This window comes from Acomys russatus, chromosome X, assembly GCF_903995435.1.
Source record: "Acomys russatus chromosome X, mAcoRus1.1, whole genome shotgun sequence".
In the NCBI taxonomy this organism is placed as follows: Eukaryota; Metazoa; Chordata; class Mammalia; order Rodentia; family Muridae; genus Acomys; species Acomys russatus.
The window spans coordinates 52,178,193-52,197,287 of NC_067169.1; the positions used below are offsets into that span (position 1 = coordinate 52,178,193).

The 19,095-nt window shown below is 48.4% G+C and overlaps 1 protein-coding gene across 4 annotated transcripts; it reads left to right on the plus strand.

Moving 5' to 3' along the window:
• The first annotated feature begins 9,134 nt into the window (after positions 1-9,134).
• Gjb1 (gap junction protein beta 1) lies at positions 9,135-18,468 on the plus strand. Of its 4 annotated transcripts, none has more exons than XM_051141472.1 (3): positions 9,179-9,269; positions 9,532-9,600; positions 16,957-18,468. In XM_051141472.1, exon 3 carries the CDS (start codon positions 16,973-16,975, stop codon positions 17,825-17,827), a length of 855 nt encoding a protein of 284 aa, XP_050997429.1. In that variant the 5' UTR covers positions 9,179-9,269; positions 9,532-9,600; positions 16,957-16,972; the 3' UTR covers positions 17,828-18,468. The 4 variants fall into 4 exon arrangements, with proteins under 4 accessions (XP_050997432.1, XP_050997429.1, XP_050997431.1 ...); XM_051141474.1 differs by having other exon boundaries at positions 9,211-9,269; positions 9,495-9,600; XM_051141475.1 differs by lacking the exon at positions 9,532-9,600 and having other exon boundaries at positions 9,135-9,269.
• Positions 18,469-19,095: the final 627 nt, after the last annotated feature.

Sequence of the window (19,095 nt, forward strand, 5' to 3'; positions counted from 1 at the left end):
TGAGTTCAAGATGGCCCAGGGCTATACAGAGAAACCCTGTCCCGAAAAACAAAAACAAAACAAAAGTTGGGTGGTGGTGGCACATGCCTTTCATCCCAGCAGATGCAGATGGATGGATCTCTGTGAGTTTGAGACCAGCCTGGTCTGCAGAGCGAGTTCCAGGAGAGCCAGGGCTACAGAGAAACCTTATCTTGAAAAAAAAAAAAAGAATTATTGGGAGATGAAGTGATAGAGGCATATCAGACCACCATGGAAGGCACTTTCCAAAGAGCCTGGTGGCCTAATTCCCAGGACCTACTTGATGAAAGGAGAGAGGTCCCACAAATTGCTAGTGATATCAACATATACACTGACGTACATGTGTACACATACACACTAAAGTGTAATAAAATATTTTAATAACCAGAAATGAAATAGAGGCATCAAGCATAGAAAAAGTATCTTTCAATAATGCACTTAAGAAGCTAAAAAGGCCAGGCGGTGGTGGTGTACACCTTTAATCCCAGCACTGGGGAGGCAGAAGCAGGGGGATTGGTGTGAGTTCCAGGCCAGCCTGGTCTACAGAGTGAGTCCAGGACAGCCAAGGCTATATACAGAGAGAAACCCTGTCTCAAAACACCAAAACCACCACCAACAACAACAAACCCCAAGTTCCATACCTAATACCAAATTGGGGCTGGGGAGCCACAGGAAGGAAAAGAAAAAAGGTAGCTGCTCAGTTTCAGTGACTGCCCAGACTGGGAATCATATATGGTGCCCTTGAGACACTAATGAGAGACAAGGGATGAAGATGTTCCGACCTTGGGTTCCGCGTAGCACGGAATTGGAAGAGTGATCCACTCAGGGCACCAGCATCAGCAATGGCTTCTGAATGAATTTTCCTTGCAACAAAACACAAAGCAAAGCAACACAAACATAAAACCCACTGCAGTGCTGCATACACAGCCACATCGTTTTTAGAGCGCTAGCTAATCTTAAGAGAAAGAAGCCCAAAAGCTTGTGATGGGTGTGAAGCAGCTACGGAAATGCTTGTGACTCATATGGTAGCAGTGAATGCTTCCGTGTCAATACGTGACAGCCAGTCCCACAGATGATATCGTTTCTCTAGGACTCAAGCAGAGCTCAGTGCATTCTGTGGCTCAGCCCAGCCCTGACACTGTGAGGTGAAATGTCAGCAAAGAGCAGTTAATGTTTATTGTAAAGTACTCACTCTGATTCAGAAATCAATAATGGCTTCACATTCTATAGAACACCCCAATGCTGGCAAACTAAGTGCCACCGAACACCCATTTCTTAGGAGATAATAAAACAGCTCAGTCATCTTCGTCTTTTGTGGAAGAAAAGCTACACAAATGGAAGTATCTAAGCCCTTTATACCTGAAATGGGGCCCTCCATAGACTTCTGGCTATGCCTGCTTCTGGGGAAAGCAGAGGAAGCAGGATCCTAAGGCATCCAACTAGAAGAGTTTTGCACCAGAGAAGAGTTGGGCAGCGGCAGGGGTAGGGGTGGGTAAGCAATCAATCGGCACGGATTAGGGTAGAAGGGTGAGACAGTCTTTGGTCTGAAGGCCTGAAAGTAGGACTGTCCCATTTAAGGGCAAGGAGCAGATTAAGGACAATAGGTTTAAAAGATGTAAAAAAAAAAAAAAAAAGTGTGAATATGGTATGACGGAATAAGCCTGTAACCCAGCACCTGGGAAGCTGAGATAGAAAAATTGAAAAATTCAAGGCCAGCCGGGTGGTGGTGGCGCACGCCTTTATTCCCAGCACTCGGGGGAGGGGGTGCAGAGGCAGGCGGATCTCTGTGAGTTCGAGGTCAGCTTGGTCTACAAAGCAAGTCCAGGACAGCCAAGGCTACACAAAAAAACACTGTCTAAAAAAAAAGGAGGGGGGAGAAAGAAAAGAAAAATTCAAGGCCATCTTACAGAAGGCGTATAGAAACTGGCTGTGTGGCCTTCTCCTGTAAATCCAGCGTTTGGGAGGTGGAGGCAGGAGGACCACTCTCCACTAAACAGTGACTTCAGTGTCAACCAGGGCTGTGTGAGACCATGTCTCAAAAACTCAACATATATTAACAAAAAGAAGGCATGCAGAGCTATATTCCATCTCCCTTTGAGTTGATCGTGCACTGTATAGACCAGGCAGAGCTGAACGGGCTTTATGGAGGGCACCAAAGCGTTATGGAGGGATGGAGCATCAAGGTTGCCCAAAGTCTATTAGGGACCCATGGGTAGGAATCCTCCATGGTGGAGCTGACCAGGAGCCTCAGCAACGATGCGCTCTAGCTCTATGTCCCTGATAAAACTGAAAGACGTGTATGAAAAAAAAAAAAAGTGGGGAGCTTCAGACAAAGGAGAATGGAGTTGCTAGTTTCTGCTTAGATTTGGACAAGTCTTGGTTATGGCACGTCATAGAACAGGAAGTGAGTTGCCCTCGTTTTCTACCTGGACGTTCCACCATGCCTCCCATGAGCAGTGTTTGCCAGCATAGGCCCTGGGCCTAAAGGGTGCTCTTGGAACTGCCCTGTCTATTGATCTGGAAATGCTGAGTGATTCACAGAAGTAGCAGGGGGGGGGGGTGACTATTGTTCCCAAGGCTGGGAGGCGGGGAGTCTGGAGGAGGCATATATGGACTGTTGCTAGCAAGCTTGGCTAATCAAGAGGGAGTAGGGTAGTCCAAAGGTTCTTTCAACAGGAAGGGTGACTACCAGCGCTCCATTTAGGGTATAGTTTACATGCCTTAATATTAACTTTTTCTGTTTATGAGTATTTTGTCTGCATATAAAGTCTCTTTACTAAATATGTGTCTGATACCTACAGAGACCAGGAGGCAGCTTTGGCTTCTCTGGAAACCCATGGAACTGGAGTTACAGGTAGGTAGTGAGCCACCATGTGGGTGCTGGGAATCAAACCCAGGTCCTCTACAAGAACAATGCGTGCTCTGATCTGCTGAGTCATCTCTCCAGCCCCACATGCTTTATTGAATCATCAGTCTGAGGTACAGGTGGTAGATGAGTAGATTTCTACTTGGAACACCCTGGGGGAAAACCTATAGGGGTGACTCCTCCTATAACTAGGTGGAGAGATTTAAAGGGCGAATGTGCACACAAAGACAGAAAACTGGAAGGGAAGGTGCTTTAAGTATTAACAATTCCATGGGCAGGACATCAGCTTATCAGTTGGGTGACCAAACATTAGCAGACCAAGCTTAATTCTTCTGTGTCATGTGTGCCTCACCCTTCAAGTGACGCTTGGCCTCCTTTTTTTCCAGGTCTGAGACTTGGACTCCTCTCTGATTCCTTAACCCAACTTTTCAGTTCTCTTGGGTGAAAATCTAGCATGGGATTTAATCTGGGTGGTGGTTCCTACCCCTGTGTCATGCCACGTTCTACACCCCAAGGGCACAAAGACTAGAATATGGATATTAATCTGTAGGACCCATGTTCAAGCAAGATTATGACAAGAGCCCAAAAGTTCCAAATTTCCTATTTTTCCTCTGCTTCTTCTTCCGTTTTATTTTATTATTTAGTGTGTGCGCAAGTGTGCCACAGCATGTATGTGTGGAGGTCAGAAGACGAGCAATAGCCGTTGTTTCTTTCCTTCCACCACGTGAGTCTCAAGTATCCAACACAAGTAAATCAGGCTTGGCAGCAAGCATCTCTACCCACTGCCGAGCCATCTCTCAAGCATCTCTCAAGCCTCCCCTTCCCCTGGGCCCCCTCCTCCATTTTTCTGTTTTTCACTATGCTACCTGATCTGGCCAAAAGATGCAAAACTCTCTGGAATCTTCTGTGAGCATTGTCTCAAATCTCAGGAATTAAGATCTTCATAACCCATTAAGGCTCGCAGAGACTGAACTACCAACCAAAGAACATGTGTGGGCTGGACCTAGACCCCTGCACATATGTAGCAGATGTGAAGCATGGTCATCATGTGTGTCCCCTAACAATGGGAATGAGGCTGTCTCTGACTCTGTTGCCTGCCGTTGAATCCCTTACCCCTAGCTGGACTGCCTTATCTGGCTCAATGGGAGAAGATACCTTTAGTCCTGCTGTGTCTTGAGATGCCAGAGTGGCTTGGTACCCCCTTCAGGGCCTTTCTTCTCTGAGAAGAAGGAAAGGAGAGAGGGGAGGGGCATGAGGGTGGAATGGGGAGGAGAGAAGTGAGGGGGCTGGGATCAGGCTGTACAGTGATAAATAAATAAAGGAAAAAATGAGCCAGGCGTGGTGGCGCAAGCCTTTAATCCCAGCACTCTGGAGGCAGAGGCAGGCAGATCGTTGTGAGTTCGAGGTCAGCCTGCTTTACAAAGTGAATCCAAGACAGCCAAGGCTTCACAAAGAAACCCTGTCTCAGAAAAAAAAAAAAAAAAAAAAACGAGGCAGATCCTGGTCTACAAATTGAGATCCAGGACAGCCAGGCAACAAGTCTTCTCAAAGAAGGACCACACTAGGCTTTATTGCTGGCTGGAGGAGTGTACCATCCTGACATCTAGGGCTGGGTTTAGGAGATGTCTTACAACTAGGCTTTGATGAGGAGGACTGAAGTAACTTTATATTTCTTTCCTGGTTTGCATTGATCACCTTTCTGTCGCCATTACCCAACTCCAAGCAGTCCTTATAGCAAAAGGTGCTTAGTGGTCAAGGTCAAGTCAATGGGGACATTTTGTTGGTACAGTTTGTCTTCTCCCTGGGGGGCAATGTTGGGAGGTTGGTGCACCTTCAGAGGGTGGGGCTTAGTGGAAGGAAGTTAGGCTACTGAGAAAAGGTCCTTAAAGGCCATACTAGACCCTTGCCTTTTCCGGTTCATTTTAGTTCCCAGCTGCCACCAGGTGAACAGCCTTGCTCTATTGGGTTCATTCGCCATGACCTTCCACCTCCCCACAGGTCTACTGACCCTAGACTTAAACTCGGAGCCAAAATAAACCTTTCCTTCTTATCAGTCCATGTATCACAGTGATGGAAAACTGACTCAGTTCTCTAGAAAAACCTTTAGAAAAACATTGATAATTACCTCCAGCTGGCCTCTCTCCTAAGAATATGAGTTTCTGGTGCACAGATTCATCCATATAATTATGCAGCCTTTCAAAAGGACTTATAAATCAATAAACAAACCAATAAACAATAAATAACAATAGTAATTAGGACTACACAACCACTCCCATTTTTCCAGGTAGCCCTCATTGGGAATATTCTGCGTAGTCTTAGCCTGGCCTGGGGTGAGAACTATTGAAATGGTCTGCAGATTTTCTGGGTCAACCATCTCCCTTACCACATAAAATCCACTTAGGAAGTTTTTACCTTATGCATGTTGAAAACTGTCATTTGTATGGAAACCGGTCCCCTTGACTCCTGAGCCATACAACAATGCTGGCTCATTGATCAAAGCCACCCAAAAGGCTCATTTTGTTTGGTAATGAAGCCCTGGGACATCCAGAGATGATGGAGTGCATGGGTGAGGCAGCGAGGCTGCCTGCTGTCTGAGGCCGCTGCTGCTGAGGCAGCCAGCTGCACTCCTGTGACGTCATCAACAGCTCCCTCTCACCAGGCTGCTGATACTGTGTGTGAAGACCGGAGCTCTGAACTGGGCCAGTGTTGCTGGTCAAGCATCATAATCCACTCAGTTTTCTGCATCCTTTGTCCCAGTCTTGGGTGGAGCAGGAAGGATGAGTCCCTGTTCGGGATGACAGTGGTGCTATGCTGGAGTTGGCAGGTTTCTTGTCTTCAGGGCCTCTTACTTTGGGCCTGTCAGGGTCTAATGAGGAGCATCTTGAGTGGCTTTCTGGAAACCAACAGGCTAACATAAAATGCTTAAACATTGTGCCCAAAACATTCACTGTGAGAAGAAAGCCTGCTGAGGAGTCGGGGTAGCGGCTGCTTATTGGGAGCTGACACTGTAGCCTTTTTCATCCTCTCGGTTCCCTGACTTCCTTCCCTTCTGCTCCCACGAATCTCAGCGAGGAAATGAACAAAGTGGTACACAGGCCTCGGAGAAGCTGATTCCAATAGCAGTATCTTCTAAAATATTTATTTACCTTTGAATTTTTTTCTTTTTTCTTTTTCTTTTAGTAATATCTTTTCTACAGCTACAAACTACTCAAATAGACTTTCCACGGCCTTGACCTACATAATTGTCCTGGAGTTTCCTTTCCTGGAGTTCTCGCCTAACAGGTCGGCCCACCATTCCTTAACCACATCTCACAGCTTTCTGTCATCTGAAATGTCCAGCCCCTCCATGTCCTGTAATAAGACAAGTGTAGCTCTGCCTCTTTTGTGAAATCTCCAGCCTCAATTTATTATTACTTCTTTACGTGTGTGTGTGTGTGTGTGTGTGTGTGTGTGTGTGTGTGTGTGTGTGTGTCTATGGAGTATATGTCATGTATGCCTAAGTGTCAGACACTTGTGAGCCATCCAATTTGGGTGGTGGGAACCAAACTTACTTAGGTCCTCTAAAAGAGCAGCAATTGCTAGGCGTGGTGGTGCACGCCTTTAATCCCAGCACTCGGGAGGCAGAGGCAGGTGGATCGCTGTGAGTTCTAGGCCAGCCTGGTCTACAAAGCAAGTCTAGGGCAGCCAAGGCTACACGGAGAAACCCTGTCTCAAAGCCCCACCCCACCCCCAAAAAAAAGAAAAAGAAAAAACAAATAAAAGAGGAGCAATGGAGTCATCTCTCTAGCTTCTTATGCAATTATCATCTTCATCATCATATGTTCATGAGCATTTTGTCTGCACGTCTCTGTGCAGCATGTGTGTTCCTGGTGCCCATAAGTCAGAAGAAGCCATTGGGTTCTCTGGAACAAGAATTATAGATGATTGTTAGTTGCAATGTGGGTGCTGGAATCAAACCCAGGTTCTCTGGAAGAGCATCCAATGGTCTTAACCTCTTTTTTTTTTTTTTTTTGGAGGGGGGATTTGAGACAGGGTTTTTCTGTGACAACCTTGGTTGTCCTGGACTCTCTTTGTAGACCAGGTTGGCCTCGAACTCACAAAAATCTGCCTGCCTCTGCCTCCCAAGTGCTGGGATTACAGACATGTGCCACCACACCCGGCTAACCTCTTAATCTTTTCAGCCCCTTCTGCCAGTTCCTAATGGGAACTGCAGAGCTCATCAACTCTGGTGTAGTGCTAATGCTGGAGCTGGGGTGCCTGAGCTCAAATCCAGCTTTGTTACTTACTAGCCAAGAGCCTTTGGATATGTAACTTCACTCTCTGTGCCTTAATTCCTCAATAACATGGAATAATAATAGTGCCTACTTCATTCTTTCTTTATTTCTTTTTTTCTTTTTTTGAGACAGGGTTTCTCTGTGTAGCCTTGGCTGTCCTAGACTCACTCTGTAGACCAGACTGGCATCTAACTCACAGCGATCCACCTGCCTCTGCCTCCCAAGTGCTGGGATTAAAGGCCTGTGCCACCACGCTCAGCCTTTCTGACTTTAAATGCTGCCAGTGCTCTGAACCCTTTGGCTGACTGGTTGCTAGCTCCTTGCTGTTCCACAGGCATGCTTTATTCATTTCTGTTCTGCACCTTTGCTCACACAGTTCCTCCTCTTTGGAATTCCAGCCCTACCGTCCTCTCATTTCCTCCCCCCACCCATCTTTTCCCTTCTCTGCTCAAACCTTGCCTCTTCTAAGAAACTTTTCCTGATTATGTCATCTGTTGCTGCAGCTGCTTCTGCCTCCTCCTCCCCCTCCTCCCCCTTCTCTTCCTCCTCCTCTTCCTCTTCTTCCTCCTCATCTCTGTCTTTTGAGTCAGGGTTTCTCTGTGTTGGCTCTCCTGGATGGAACTCAATTTGTATACCAGGCTGCTTGCCTCTGCCTCCCAAATGCTGGAACTAAAGGTATGGGTCACCACACCCTCTGTCAGTTTCTTCTTCTCTTCCCCTTTGAACTCACCTCAAAGTCAGAATCAAAACCATGTGCCTGAATACACAAAGCAATCACTTTGGTCTTGGCCGTGTATCCTCAAAAGATTGTTAAATTCCATTAGTTTGTTGATGTACCCAGTGTTGGGCATTCAACCCAAGGCTAAGTACTATACACTGAGCCACACCTCCAGACCAACAAACTCTTTTTTTTTTTTTTTTTTTTTTGGTTTTTCGAGACAGGGTTTCTCTGTGTAACCTTGGCTGTCCTGGACTCACTTTGTAGACCAGGCTGGCCTCGAACTCACAGCGATCCTCCTGCCTCTGCCTCCCGAGTGCTGGGATTAAAGGTGTGCGCCACCATGCCCGGCTTAGACCAACAAACTCTTTAAGAGTCAGCATGTTCTCCCTTCTTCTGTCCCCCTGACCCCAGCACAGAGCCTTATGCTGGCTTCCCAGTATGTATCCAGTAAAGATGTATTTGCTGACATAGATAGCATAACTCAGATTCGGCCGAGGGAAGCTGAGGTCCTGGCTTGGTTTGTGACAGTGAGCTCAAGCAGAAGGCAGGAAACTGACTCTTCTGGCTTCACTTGTTTCCTCAGTGGTCCAGGTTGCAGAACAAGCAAGGTCCTCAGATGAGCCTTCAGTGGGGAGACCTTGAAACTACATGGACCCTTCAGTTAATGGTTGACATTGTCTGTTTACCTAAATGATTGCCAAGAGTCCCTGCTTGCATATGACACACTTTGCACATCAACTGCCTTAGCCCTAAGAGTAGAAGATAACTTCCTAATAGGTTTTTATGATTCTGGTATGTAACTGGAAATACTGTATCCTGTCTCCAGCTATTAAGTACATAGACAACAAGTAAGTGATACCCTGGTACTGCTATATCGGTAGGGAGCAAAACCATCTCCCATTTTGACCTCAGGTACTTTTGTCTTCCCAATTGTCCATAGTTTTAGAGGCTGGGATTGAGAAGAGATAGCATCAAGAGTAAGAGTCCTCTATGGTGCTTGCTCACACAGTGGGTCTACTGACAGCCAAGAGTTGGGCATAGCTGAAGTGTGTTAAGTAGCCAAGTCCCATTTAGTACTCCAATTGGCCCAACATGGCATGTTGGTGACAATGATGCTTCTTTTTCTCTGGAACAAAGCAAGAACTCTAGGTCCAAATCCATTGGGAACTCAAGGATCAATCTTGTTTAATGATTGTGTGTGGGACGGGGGTGGGGCTGGTTAATGTTTCTCTGCTTCCTCTTGGGCTACGGGCCATGTCAAGCTCCGGTCCTGGGCTTGTTGTCCCTCCCCTGGGCTGGGCTTTGACAGTACCTAGTGGCATTGAACAGACACGCCTGCAACATTCCCTGGGAAAAGGCAGCTGCAACCAGGTGTGGTAGTGCCAGAGAGGTGAGGAGTTTGAGGGCTGAGGAAGGGGGGCTGTGGTGGGCTGATATGGTACTGGAGTAGAAATGCTGACTGAGAAGAAGCCTGGGTCTTGCCTTCTCTTGGCTTTAGCATTCAAGCACTTAGGGCCTTTCTATACTTCCTTCTGAGCTGGGGTGACGTCCACCTGCCAGGTGCCCAGCCTGTTTAGATTTTCTTCTCAGCCACCAACTCTTACCTTCTTTCTAGGCTCCAAGTTCTTTCTCTTCTCACTCTTTCTCCTCAGCCAAAGAGTCTTCTCGTGCCCACAGGGCAGGTGCCCACGAAGACAGACGTGAAGACCTCTCAGCATAAGGTAGCCAAGTTTGCCTTTCTGAGACATTTTTTGGCACTGGGCGGGGGGAGGGGTTTTTAGGATTCCATGAGACTGTCAGACTATGCCAGGTGTTGCTTTCTTTTCTTGATGACAAGGTAAAGCAGGCATGTACCTGGCATGGGTCTGCCAACAGAGGCAAGGATGTGGGAGCATGCCTTTCCATTTCCTTGAGGGGAACAGCAGACTCAAGATGAACTTAGGGTAACTGATGGTTGGAGGAGGTACTGAAAGGGTGGCTCCCAGCTGTTAAAAAGTTATTCCAGCTGTCAGGAATGGCATAGCGGAGCCTACGGTCTTAAAAACTGAGATGAGAAAAAGAGAATATACACAAAAGGGACTGATTTGGGGGGGGTTGTTTTGTTTTGTTTTGTTTTTTGAGGCAGGATCTCAGCCTTAGCTGACTTGGAACTTGCTATATAAACCAGGCTGGCCTCAACTCAGAGATCCTCTTGCCTCTATCTCCTGAGTAAGGTGGAGGATTAAAAGTATTCGCCAACTAGCCCAGCCACAAAAGAAGTTTTAATAGGCAGAAGCCATTGGTAAGGGACCCAGACTGGAAAGAGAGGCCAATTTGCTTTGCATTCTGCCTTTTGCCACTTGTCTACCAGATGTGTAATAAGCGATAGCACTTTCCAGCCAGGGTGGCATATGTCTATAATCCCAGTACTCAGAAGGCTTGAGGCATGAGGGCTGTGGGTTTCAGACTAAGCTGGCTACATGTGTAAATTAATGTGGTTTGGAAGATGAGAGTTCATAAACATGCAGTTCCTGATACACAGGAAGCATTCTATAACTGGTGGCTGTCACAATGAGCCCAGGCAACACTAGCACGTGAAGTGGATGATGGAGGTGCAAGTAGCAATAATCCAAGTAGTGTTAAAGGAATGAATATCAGCCAATAAATAAATAAATAAAAACTAGCTGGGTGTGGTGGCCCACGCCTTTAATCCCAGCACTGGGGAGGCAGAGGCAGGCAGATCCCTGTGAGTTCGAGGCCAGCCTGGTCTACAAAGTGAGTCCAGGAAAGCCAGGGCTACACAGAGAAACCCTGTCTCAAAAAAAAATGAATATCAACAGAAGCTTTATGAAGAGTTTACCGCAAGGAGAGTGAGAGAGAAAAGTGAGTGCATCACACTGGTCATGGTGAGCAAGCCTGGCTACAGTGGGTGAATGACAGTGGAGAGACTAAGCCCGTACCTGAGATACCATAGACCCACAGGATACAGGCCTGGAGATATAGCAGGGGAAGAAAAGGAACCAGAGAAGATTGGTTTCAACCATGGCACCCCAAAATTCAGAAGGAAGCCTCCAAGAAAGCCCCATATCCCTTCCTGACTATGCGTGACCTGTGAGACAGGAAGGGAGCATAGAGTTTGAGTTATTTATTTTTTCTTTTTATTGTTTGTTTGGTTTTGAATGGGATCATATGTAACCCAGGCTGGCCTCAAACTCACTATGTAGCTGAACTCCTCATCCTCGTGCTCCTACCTCCAGAGAGCACTACATGCGCTACCACTTCTGGGCACAGAACCCAGGGCTGCATGCCAACTAGGCAAGCCCTCTACCAACCGAGCCACATCTTCAACCCTGGTGTCTGGGCCTGAGTGTAATCTCATCCAGCTCCCCCACCCCCATCAGAGAGTTCTGTTGCCCAAACCCACAACCCCCCAAAAAAGGATTCTAATGTGGTTGGAAGGAATGGCAGGGTAGGGAGGGAGACTGAGGGGATGAAGGTACCATATGTACACACACACGCCAACACACATAGGAGTACAGCTTTGTGGGTTGTGTGCTCTGTCTCAGACCAAACACTCCTTAAAGAAATATCATCAGAATTAGTGCTTTTGTTCAAAGGCTTTGAAGTCAGAGGAAAATCAGTTTGGAATTTGATTCTCTTTTTTTTTATTAATTTATTCTTGTTACATCTCAATGTTTATCCCATCCCTTGTATCCTCCCATTCCTCCCCCCCCCCCCCATTTTCCCATTATTCCCCTCCCCTATGACTGTTCCTGAGGGGGATTACGTCTCCCTATATATTCTCATAGGGTATCAAGCCTTCACTTACCAGGAAACTGGAATTTGATTCTCTTAATTGGCAGCAGAGCAACTGCCAATGAAGTAAGTTACAGAACCTCTCTGAGCCTCAAGTTCCTGGTCTGAAAAATGGGGATAAGCTTACAGAACTGCTTGTGATCTTATACTATCTTGTACTACGCTCAAGTGCTGGGCAAACGTGAATTCAAAGCCTGACGAGGCCTCAGAATGAGCCTCAGAGGCTAATTAAATATAGAGCAAAACAGGCCTGGTGCAGCTCAAACCATATCAATATCTGGACTTTAACCTAAAGTCAGGGAAACAGTTTGGATTTCAAAATCAGGTCACTCCCCTGGATGTTTTTAAAATGTGCCCTTGAGCTATTGATGTTGACACAGATAAAGCAAAAGTTGAATCCCAGTGCCCACACAAGGGCTCTTAGAGGCCCTAAAGGAAGCTACGGGCTGTGTCCCCGAAAACTCAAGAAAGTGAGAGGCAGAGAACTTAGAAGGACACAGAAACTTGAAGTTGGTCAGGAGGTGTATGGGGCACCTGTGAGGGGAAAAGAAAGAGCATCTAAAGTTTGCTTTGGAGTTCACGAAAGCACCCTGAGTAAAGGAATAAGGACGAGATCAGGAGGCCAGAGAAGCCCTGGGAAGAAAAGAAAGGAAGAAGTTTCAAATCTCCTTGATCCTGAACAAACATGGAAAGAAAAGTCATAATTTTGTAAGATGCCATAGAATTTATGGAGAGAACATGGGCTGTCATGTCAGCTTCTCTCTCTCAAAGCCCATCTCTGTCATGAGCCTCAGGAATGACTCCCTCTCCTCCTCTCTCTCCTACTGAGACAGGGTTCCTCTTTGTAGCCCTGGCAGCCCTGCAACTAGTTTTGTAGACCAGGCTGGCCTTGAATTCGGGGGTTCTACAGGCCTCTTCCCTGTGCCACCACCACCCTGCCTTTCTTTTTGCCTTGGTTTCCTCCTCCATTATGGGAGGCTAAAAAAACACCCTATCTCCCAAGGTTGTTCTTTGTTGTTGTTGTTTTGGTGTTGGTTGGTTTGGGTTTTTTGAGACAGGGGTTCTCTGTGTAGCCTTGGCTGTCCTGGACTCGCTTTATAGAACAGGCTGGCCTCAAACTCACAGAGACACACCTGCCTCTGCCTCCCTGAGTGCTGGGATTACCAGCGTGTGCCACCACAGCCGACTCCCAAGGTTGTTCTTTAAACTTTTTTCCTTTTCCTTATTGTTAGCCCATTGACATGTGCACTTATAATGTGTATGTTTCAGTGTTGTTGGGAGTTAGTGTCATGGTGCACAGGTGGAAGACAGAGGACAGCTTTCAGGAGTAGGTTCTTCCCTCAGGTCATCAGGCTTGCAGGACAAGTGCTTTTTCCCCGCCATGCCACCACCACCAGGATTGTTCTGAGAATCATAGGAGACAGTACATGTTCCAGGGCTTGGCATAGTTTAGTACAGACTTGGCAAATGCTTATTCTTTCAGGAGTTGTTTTTTTATTACATTGGTGTGTGTGTGTGTGTGTGTGCAAGTTACAGGACAAGTTACAGGAGTCAGTTCCCGAGTCAGCCATGGTGGCGCACGCCTTCAATCCCAGCACCCTGGGAGGCAGAGGCAGGTGGGTCGCTGTGAGTTCAAGGCCAGCCTGGTCTACGAAGCGAGTCCAGGACAGCCAAGGCTACACAGAGAGACCTTGTCTTCCAAACAAAACAAAACAAAAAGGAGTCAGTTCAGCCGGGCGGTGGTGGCACACGTCTTTTATCCCAGCACTCGGGAGGCAGAGGCAGATGGATCGCTGTAAGTTCGAAGCCAGCCTGGTCTACAAAGTTAGTCCAGGACAGCCAAAGCTACACAGAGAAACTTTGTCTCGAAAAACCAAAAAAAAAAAAAAAAAAAAAAAAGGAGTCAGTTCCCTCCCTTCACCATGTGGATTCTGGTACCAGATTCAGGTCACCGGGCTTGGCAGCAAGCGCTCTTAAGCCATCTTGCTAGCCCAGGCTACTCTTCACCCCCGGGGCTGCAAAACAAACCCTCTACCGCCAACCCAAAGCCCCAGTCCAGTTTGTGAAGCCGAATACATCTTATTGGCAAAAAAATGTTCCTCCCTCCTTTTCTCATTTCTTTTTGGGGTCTCTCCATGGCTGTCCTGAAACTCATTATGTAGACCAGGCAGACCCTGAACTCATTAGAGATCTTTCCTGCCTCTGCTTCATGAGTGCTAGGAATAAAGGTATGCACTACCACAACCAACTTTTTTTTGTTTGTTTTAAAGATGAGGGAGGTCTCACTTTGTAACCCTTACTGGCCTAGAACTCACTATGTAGACCAGGCTGACCTTGAACCCAAAGCAATTTGCCTAACCTTGCCTTTCCAAGTAAGGGGATTAAAGATGTGTATTGGCATGCCTTAAAACAAAACAAAACAGGAGGCTGGGCGTGGTGGCGCACGCCTTTGATCCCAGCACTGGGGAAGCAGAGGCAGGCGGGATCTCTGTGAGCTCAAGGTCAGCCTGGTCTACAAAGTGAGTCCAGGACAGCCAAGGCTACACAGAGAAACTCTGTCTCAAAAAACAAAACAACAACAAAACCCCAAAACAAACAAAACAAAAAAACTAAAGAAGAAACATCATTTGGAGAAGTGACTTGTGTCCTGTAGACTGTCCCTTCTTCCTCTAGTCTCACTGTATTTCTGTGACTGAACTAAGTCACACAAACTGGTCTAGAACTCATATCTTTTTTGTCTGTAGTTTTTATAAAGTGTGTGTGTGTGTGTGTGTGTTGCCATAGGGTCAAATGTAATCCAGGTTGCCCTTGAAATCATATAGTTGAGGCTGCCCCTGACTTCTTGATCCTTCACGGTTTTTGTTTTGTTTTGTTTTTGTTTTTGTTTCTTGAGATGGCTTCTCTGTGTAACCCTGGCTGCCCTGGAACTTGCTCTGTAGACCAGGTTGGCCTTAAACTCACGGAGATCTGCCTGTGATCCTCCACTTTCCAAGCACTGAGATCATAGATGTGCAACGTCATGCCTGCCCTTGGTCTAAAACATCTGAGCTCAAGTGAGCGCACGTCTTTAATCCCAGCACTCAGGAAGCAGACTCAGGTGGATCTCTGTGAGTTCCAGGCCAGCCTAGTCTACAAAGAGAGTCCAGGACAGCCAACCCAAGGATACACAGAGAAACCCTGTCTAGAAAACAAAACAAAACAAAAAACCCTCAAGAGAGCCTCCTGCTTTAAGCATCACTCCCCAGATAGACAGCTGTGTGCTGCCTGCCCTGATTGCCTGTTTCTTTCCTCTCACTCCTCAACATTTCCAGTGACTATTTTCCTGTCCCTTTCCTCTATAACCAAGAAAGCCACCCAGAAGGGATTACAAAGCTTCCTTTACCCACCACCCCTGTTGTGGAGGTGCCTCAGGTAAGGAAGAAAATGCATTGCACGTTGCTGCATTTCTGTAGGCCCAGGCCTGGGGTGCTCTTCTCTCATGCAGCTCGCTACTACTAGCACAATCTCTTTTCAACTTCAATGGCAGAAGTGGTGGGAGGTGAGGAGAGGCCTTCTTTGTCTGCCTAAGGGAGAGAGGAAAATTTCCTCCCTAGAGTCATTGGAATGCTCCTAAGCAGGTTACGATACACACACTTGACATTGGGACCAGGGCAGCAATCTAGTTGTCTGTTCCATGTCAGACACTCTAGATCAGCCACATAGTACTGGGGAGGAAAAGGAGAGATCTTGGGGCTTGCCAGACCATTTGCAGGACCAAGGCAACATTGTTTCCTCCTCCAGAGACAGCTCTCTTAACCCCTTTATGACCACTTGAGAAACTGGAGCAGGCATCTTCATTGCCTCCTTCCTACTGGAACCCGGGCTACAGGCCCCGTTAAGGGATGGACAAGCAGGCTCATCAAAAGTCAGTAATTAGCCCAAGGTCACTTTAAGTAAAAAATCGGGATACAAACAGAACCTACCTGAACCTTGCAACATCCATCGGCCACCCTGCTACTTGCCTGGAGGGTTCATCAACTTTCTCGTCTCTGCCTGTCTTCCTCCTCCTCACGCGCCCACCTGCCCAGCCCGTGGAGAGGGTCCCTTTGCTGCAGCTTAAGGGGAGATATTCATAGCTTGCTGCCTCCCGAACTGCTCACAGCTGGACAGTTCCCTTGATTTGTGTGTTTTTCAAGGTGACATCCAATTAGCCTTCTTTTCTCTTTCTAATGGCCAGCTTTTTCTTTGGCTAACACCATCTGCGAAAGTGCAAGGAGTCCGCTGCTTGGAAGAATCCCGTCTTCAGCTTCAGACCCTTTTGCGCTTCATCTTTTTAGCTGTGTGACTTTGAGTGGGCAACAGGATTGTTAAATGGCTCAAAAGAAAGAATGCCTGGGGGGGAATGATTAGTACAGTTTCTGGCTTCATAAACTCGGTGTCCCCAGTTTTCTCCCTTCTGGTTCATCCATGCCCGGAAGGGGACCTAAACCTAGGCAAACTCCCGCGGACTCTGTTTCTGGTAGAAATATGGGGGAGGGCCTTAGTCTAGAGGCTCCTAGCTCCCAGGGGTCCCGGCTTACACGCACCTGTCTGTGTTCCATTTCCCTCCCCCCACCCAGAGCCATTATTCTGGTGGGACCATGGGGCGGGTGCGGCGATGGACCGGGCGGGCACAGAACAGGTGGGTGCAGGCTGGGTGTCCGGCGCTGGGACACAAGTGCTCTGTGTGTAGGGTGGGCGGAAGTCAGGGCGTTTGATCTGAATTCTAAAGGGTGTTGTTCAGTGCCCCACAAAGGTCCCATTGTACAGACACTGGGTATAAAGCAGCATATGACTCTCCAGCACCGGGAGGCGATGAATTGGGACGCAGGCGCGACCACAGGGACCACTCCCCCTACACAGACATGAGACCATAGGGGAGCTGTCTGGGCGGCCTCAAGAATAGGCGCTCCCCGAGGTAACCGGGCTTTCTGGGTTTGCCCTAAGTCAGGTGCAAAGGAGGGGGAGGGGAGCCAGAAGAGCTGGCTAATAGCAGAACAAGATAGCAGAACAAGAAAGGGACTCTCGAGGAAAAGACTGCTGGATGTATGTGAAGAAAGGGGATGGGACTCAGAGAGGTCACGTCAAGCGAATGAGGAGGAAAGGCTGGCGCCAAGAGAGATTGATGAGAAAGCTATGACCATCCTTGCTCCTTTCCCCGTCACCAGCTCTTGGAAGAGATGGGGGCAGGGAAGGCAGCATTGCTATGCCCGGCTTCCTGGCTTAACCTTCTGACAGCTTGCTTCCTGCCTCTTGTTTCACAGGTGTGAATGAGGCAGGATGAACTGGACAGGTTTGTACACCTTGCTCAGTGGCGTGAATCGGCATTCTACCGCCATTGGCCGAGTATGGCTGTCCGTCATCTTCATCTTCAGAATCATGGTGCTGGTGGTGGCTGCAGAGAGCGTGTGGGGCGATGAGAAGTCTTCTTTCATCTGCAACACCCTCCAGCCTGGCTGTAACAGCGTCTGCTATGACCAGTTTTTCCCCATCTCTCACGTGCGCCTATGGTCCCTGCAGCTTATCCTAGTTTCCACCCCAGCTCTCCTCGTGGCAATGCACGTGGCTCACCAACAGCACATAGAAAAGAAAATGCTACGGCTTGAGGGGCACGGGGACCCTCTTCACCTGGAAGAGGTGAAGAGGCACAAGGTGCACATCTCAGGGACACTGTGGTGGACCTATGTCATCAGCGTGGTGTTCCGGCTGCTGTTCGAGGCTGTCTTCATGTACGTCTTCTATCTGCTCTACCCCGGCTATGCCATGGTGCGGCTGGTCAAGTGTGAGGCCTACCCCTGCCCCAACACAGTGGACTGCTTCGTGTCCCGCCCCACTGAGAAAACCGTCTTCACTGTCTTTATGCTCGCCGCCTCCGGCATTTGCATTATCCTCAACGTGGCGGAGGTGGTGTACCTCATCATCCGGGCCTGTGCCCGCCGTGCTCAGCGCCGCTCCAATCCGCCCTCCCGCAAGGGCTCTGGCGGCTTCGGCCACCGCCTCTCACCTGAATACAAGCAGAATGAGATCAACAAGCTGCTGAGCGAGCAGGATGGCTCTCTGAAAGACATACTGCGCCGCAGCCCCGGCACAGGGGCCGGGCTGGCTGAGAAGAGCGACCGATGCTCAGCCTGCTGATGCCCTTGTACCAGGCAACCTCCCATCCCACCCCTCCCTCATCCAGCCCAGGCCTGCCCCTCCTCCTATGCCGGTGAGCAGGCCCCAGTCTGCTAAGGATTACTCGATCAAAACCTTCCCTTCCTCCCTACTCCCCTTCCTCAGAGAGCCTTCTGCCTAAGAACTGGCTGGCTGGGGAGTGGGGAGCCACCTCTGCATCAGGGCTCAAGGTTATTGGGGGGGGTGGGCAGTTCCTTCTGCCTATACCCCTTCCTCTTCCCCCTCCGTCTCCCTGAGATGAGAGATGAGATGCTTTGCTGGTGTTTCCAATTATGAAACTAATCTTAACCCCCCATGCTGTCAGGTATCCCACTTCGGGAGTCATGTCAGTGGGGAGGGATGTGGGCAAGCCGAGTGGAGGAGGGGCTCTGCGTTATGGGTGGAGAAAGGAGGGGAGCAAACACAGGAAAAGGAAGAACAGCGCTTGTCTTGCTGCCTGTCACAAGGAAAAGGAGGCCATGTCTAGGGTGAGGGAGTTGTGGAGGGAGAAAGAACCAAGCAGAGAAATTGGAGTGGGGGTTGGTCAGGGCTGCCCCCAGTCCCCAGTTCCCAAGGCGGGCCTCTCTGCAAATGTTACACATTAAACAGGATTTTACAGTAAACGAAGAGGTGGTTTGTTGAAGTTCTTTCTCTCCTGCACCCTCCTCTCTGACCTCCCCCAGGATAAGCTGGCCTTGCCTGGCATTTTGCTGATCAGGAAAAGAAAAGGGCAGAAGGAAGAGTGACTTGAAGCTGCAAACCGGGGCCTGGGGAAACCACCCTCCGGGCCATCCTCTAATGCTTTTTCTTGTTCTGGCCTGTTTGTTTGTTTACTTACTTCTTTGCCAGTGTTTATTCAGTCTATTGCTATCTAATTCACATACCTCCTTTCTTTGGTTTTAAAGAGAAATGACAGCCTCTTCTAGAGAGACCAGAAATGCTAGAGAAATTTCTCAGGAGGGTGGGGGAGGCACACCTTCCCTGGCTACCTCAGGTCCTTTCTCTGTACTTCTGAGACTGCTGTCCCTTTCCTCTCTAGACATTCAACATCTGATGCCTTGCAAGCCCTTGACCCCTCCTCTCCTCTGGATATGGCCCCAAATTCCATCTGCCTCCCCAGTACCCCTCCCTTGTTACTCTCTGAACACATGACCCGACGCCCGCCCCCCCCACGGCTCCATCACAGGTCAGGCATGTCAACAGAAGTTTCCTTGCCAGAACCCCCTTCCCCGTGTCAGCTGCTGAAGGAA

What these genes read in the sequence shown, in the direction of transcription:
- Gjb1 (XM_051141475.1), top strand. Translation starts at nt 16,973, where the DNA reads ATGAACTGGACAGGTTTGTACACCTTGCTCAGTGGCGTGAATCGGCAT.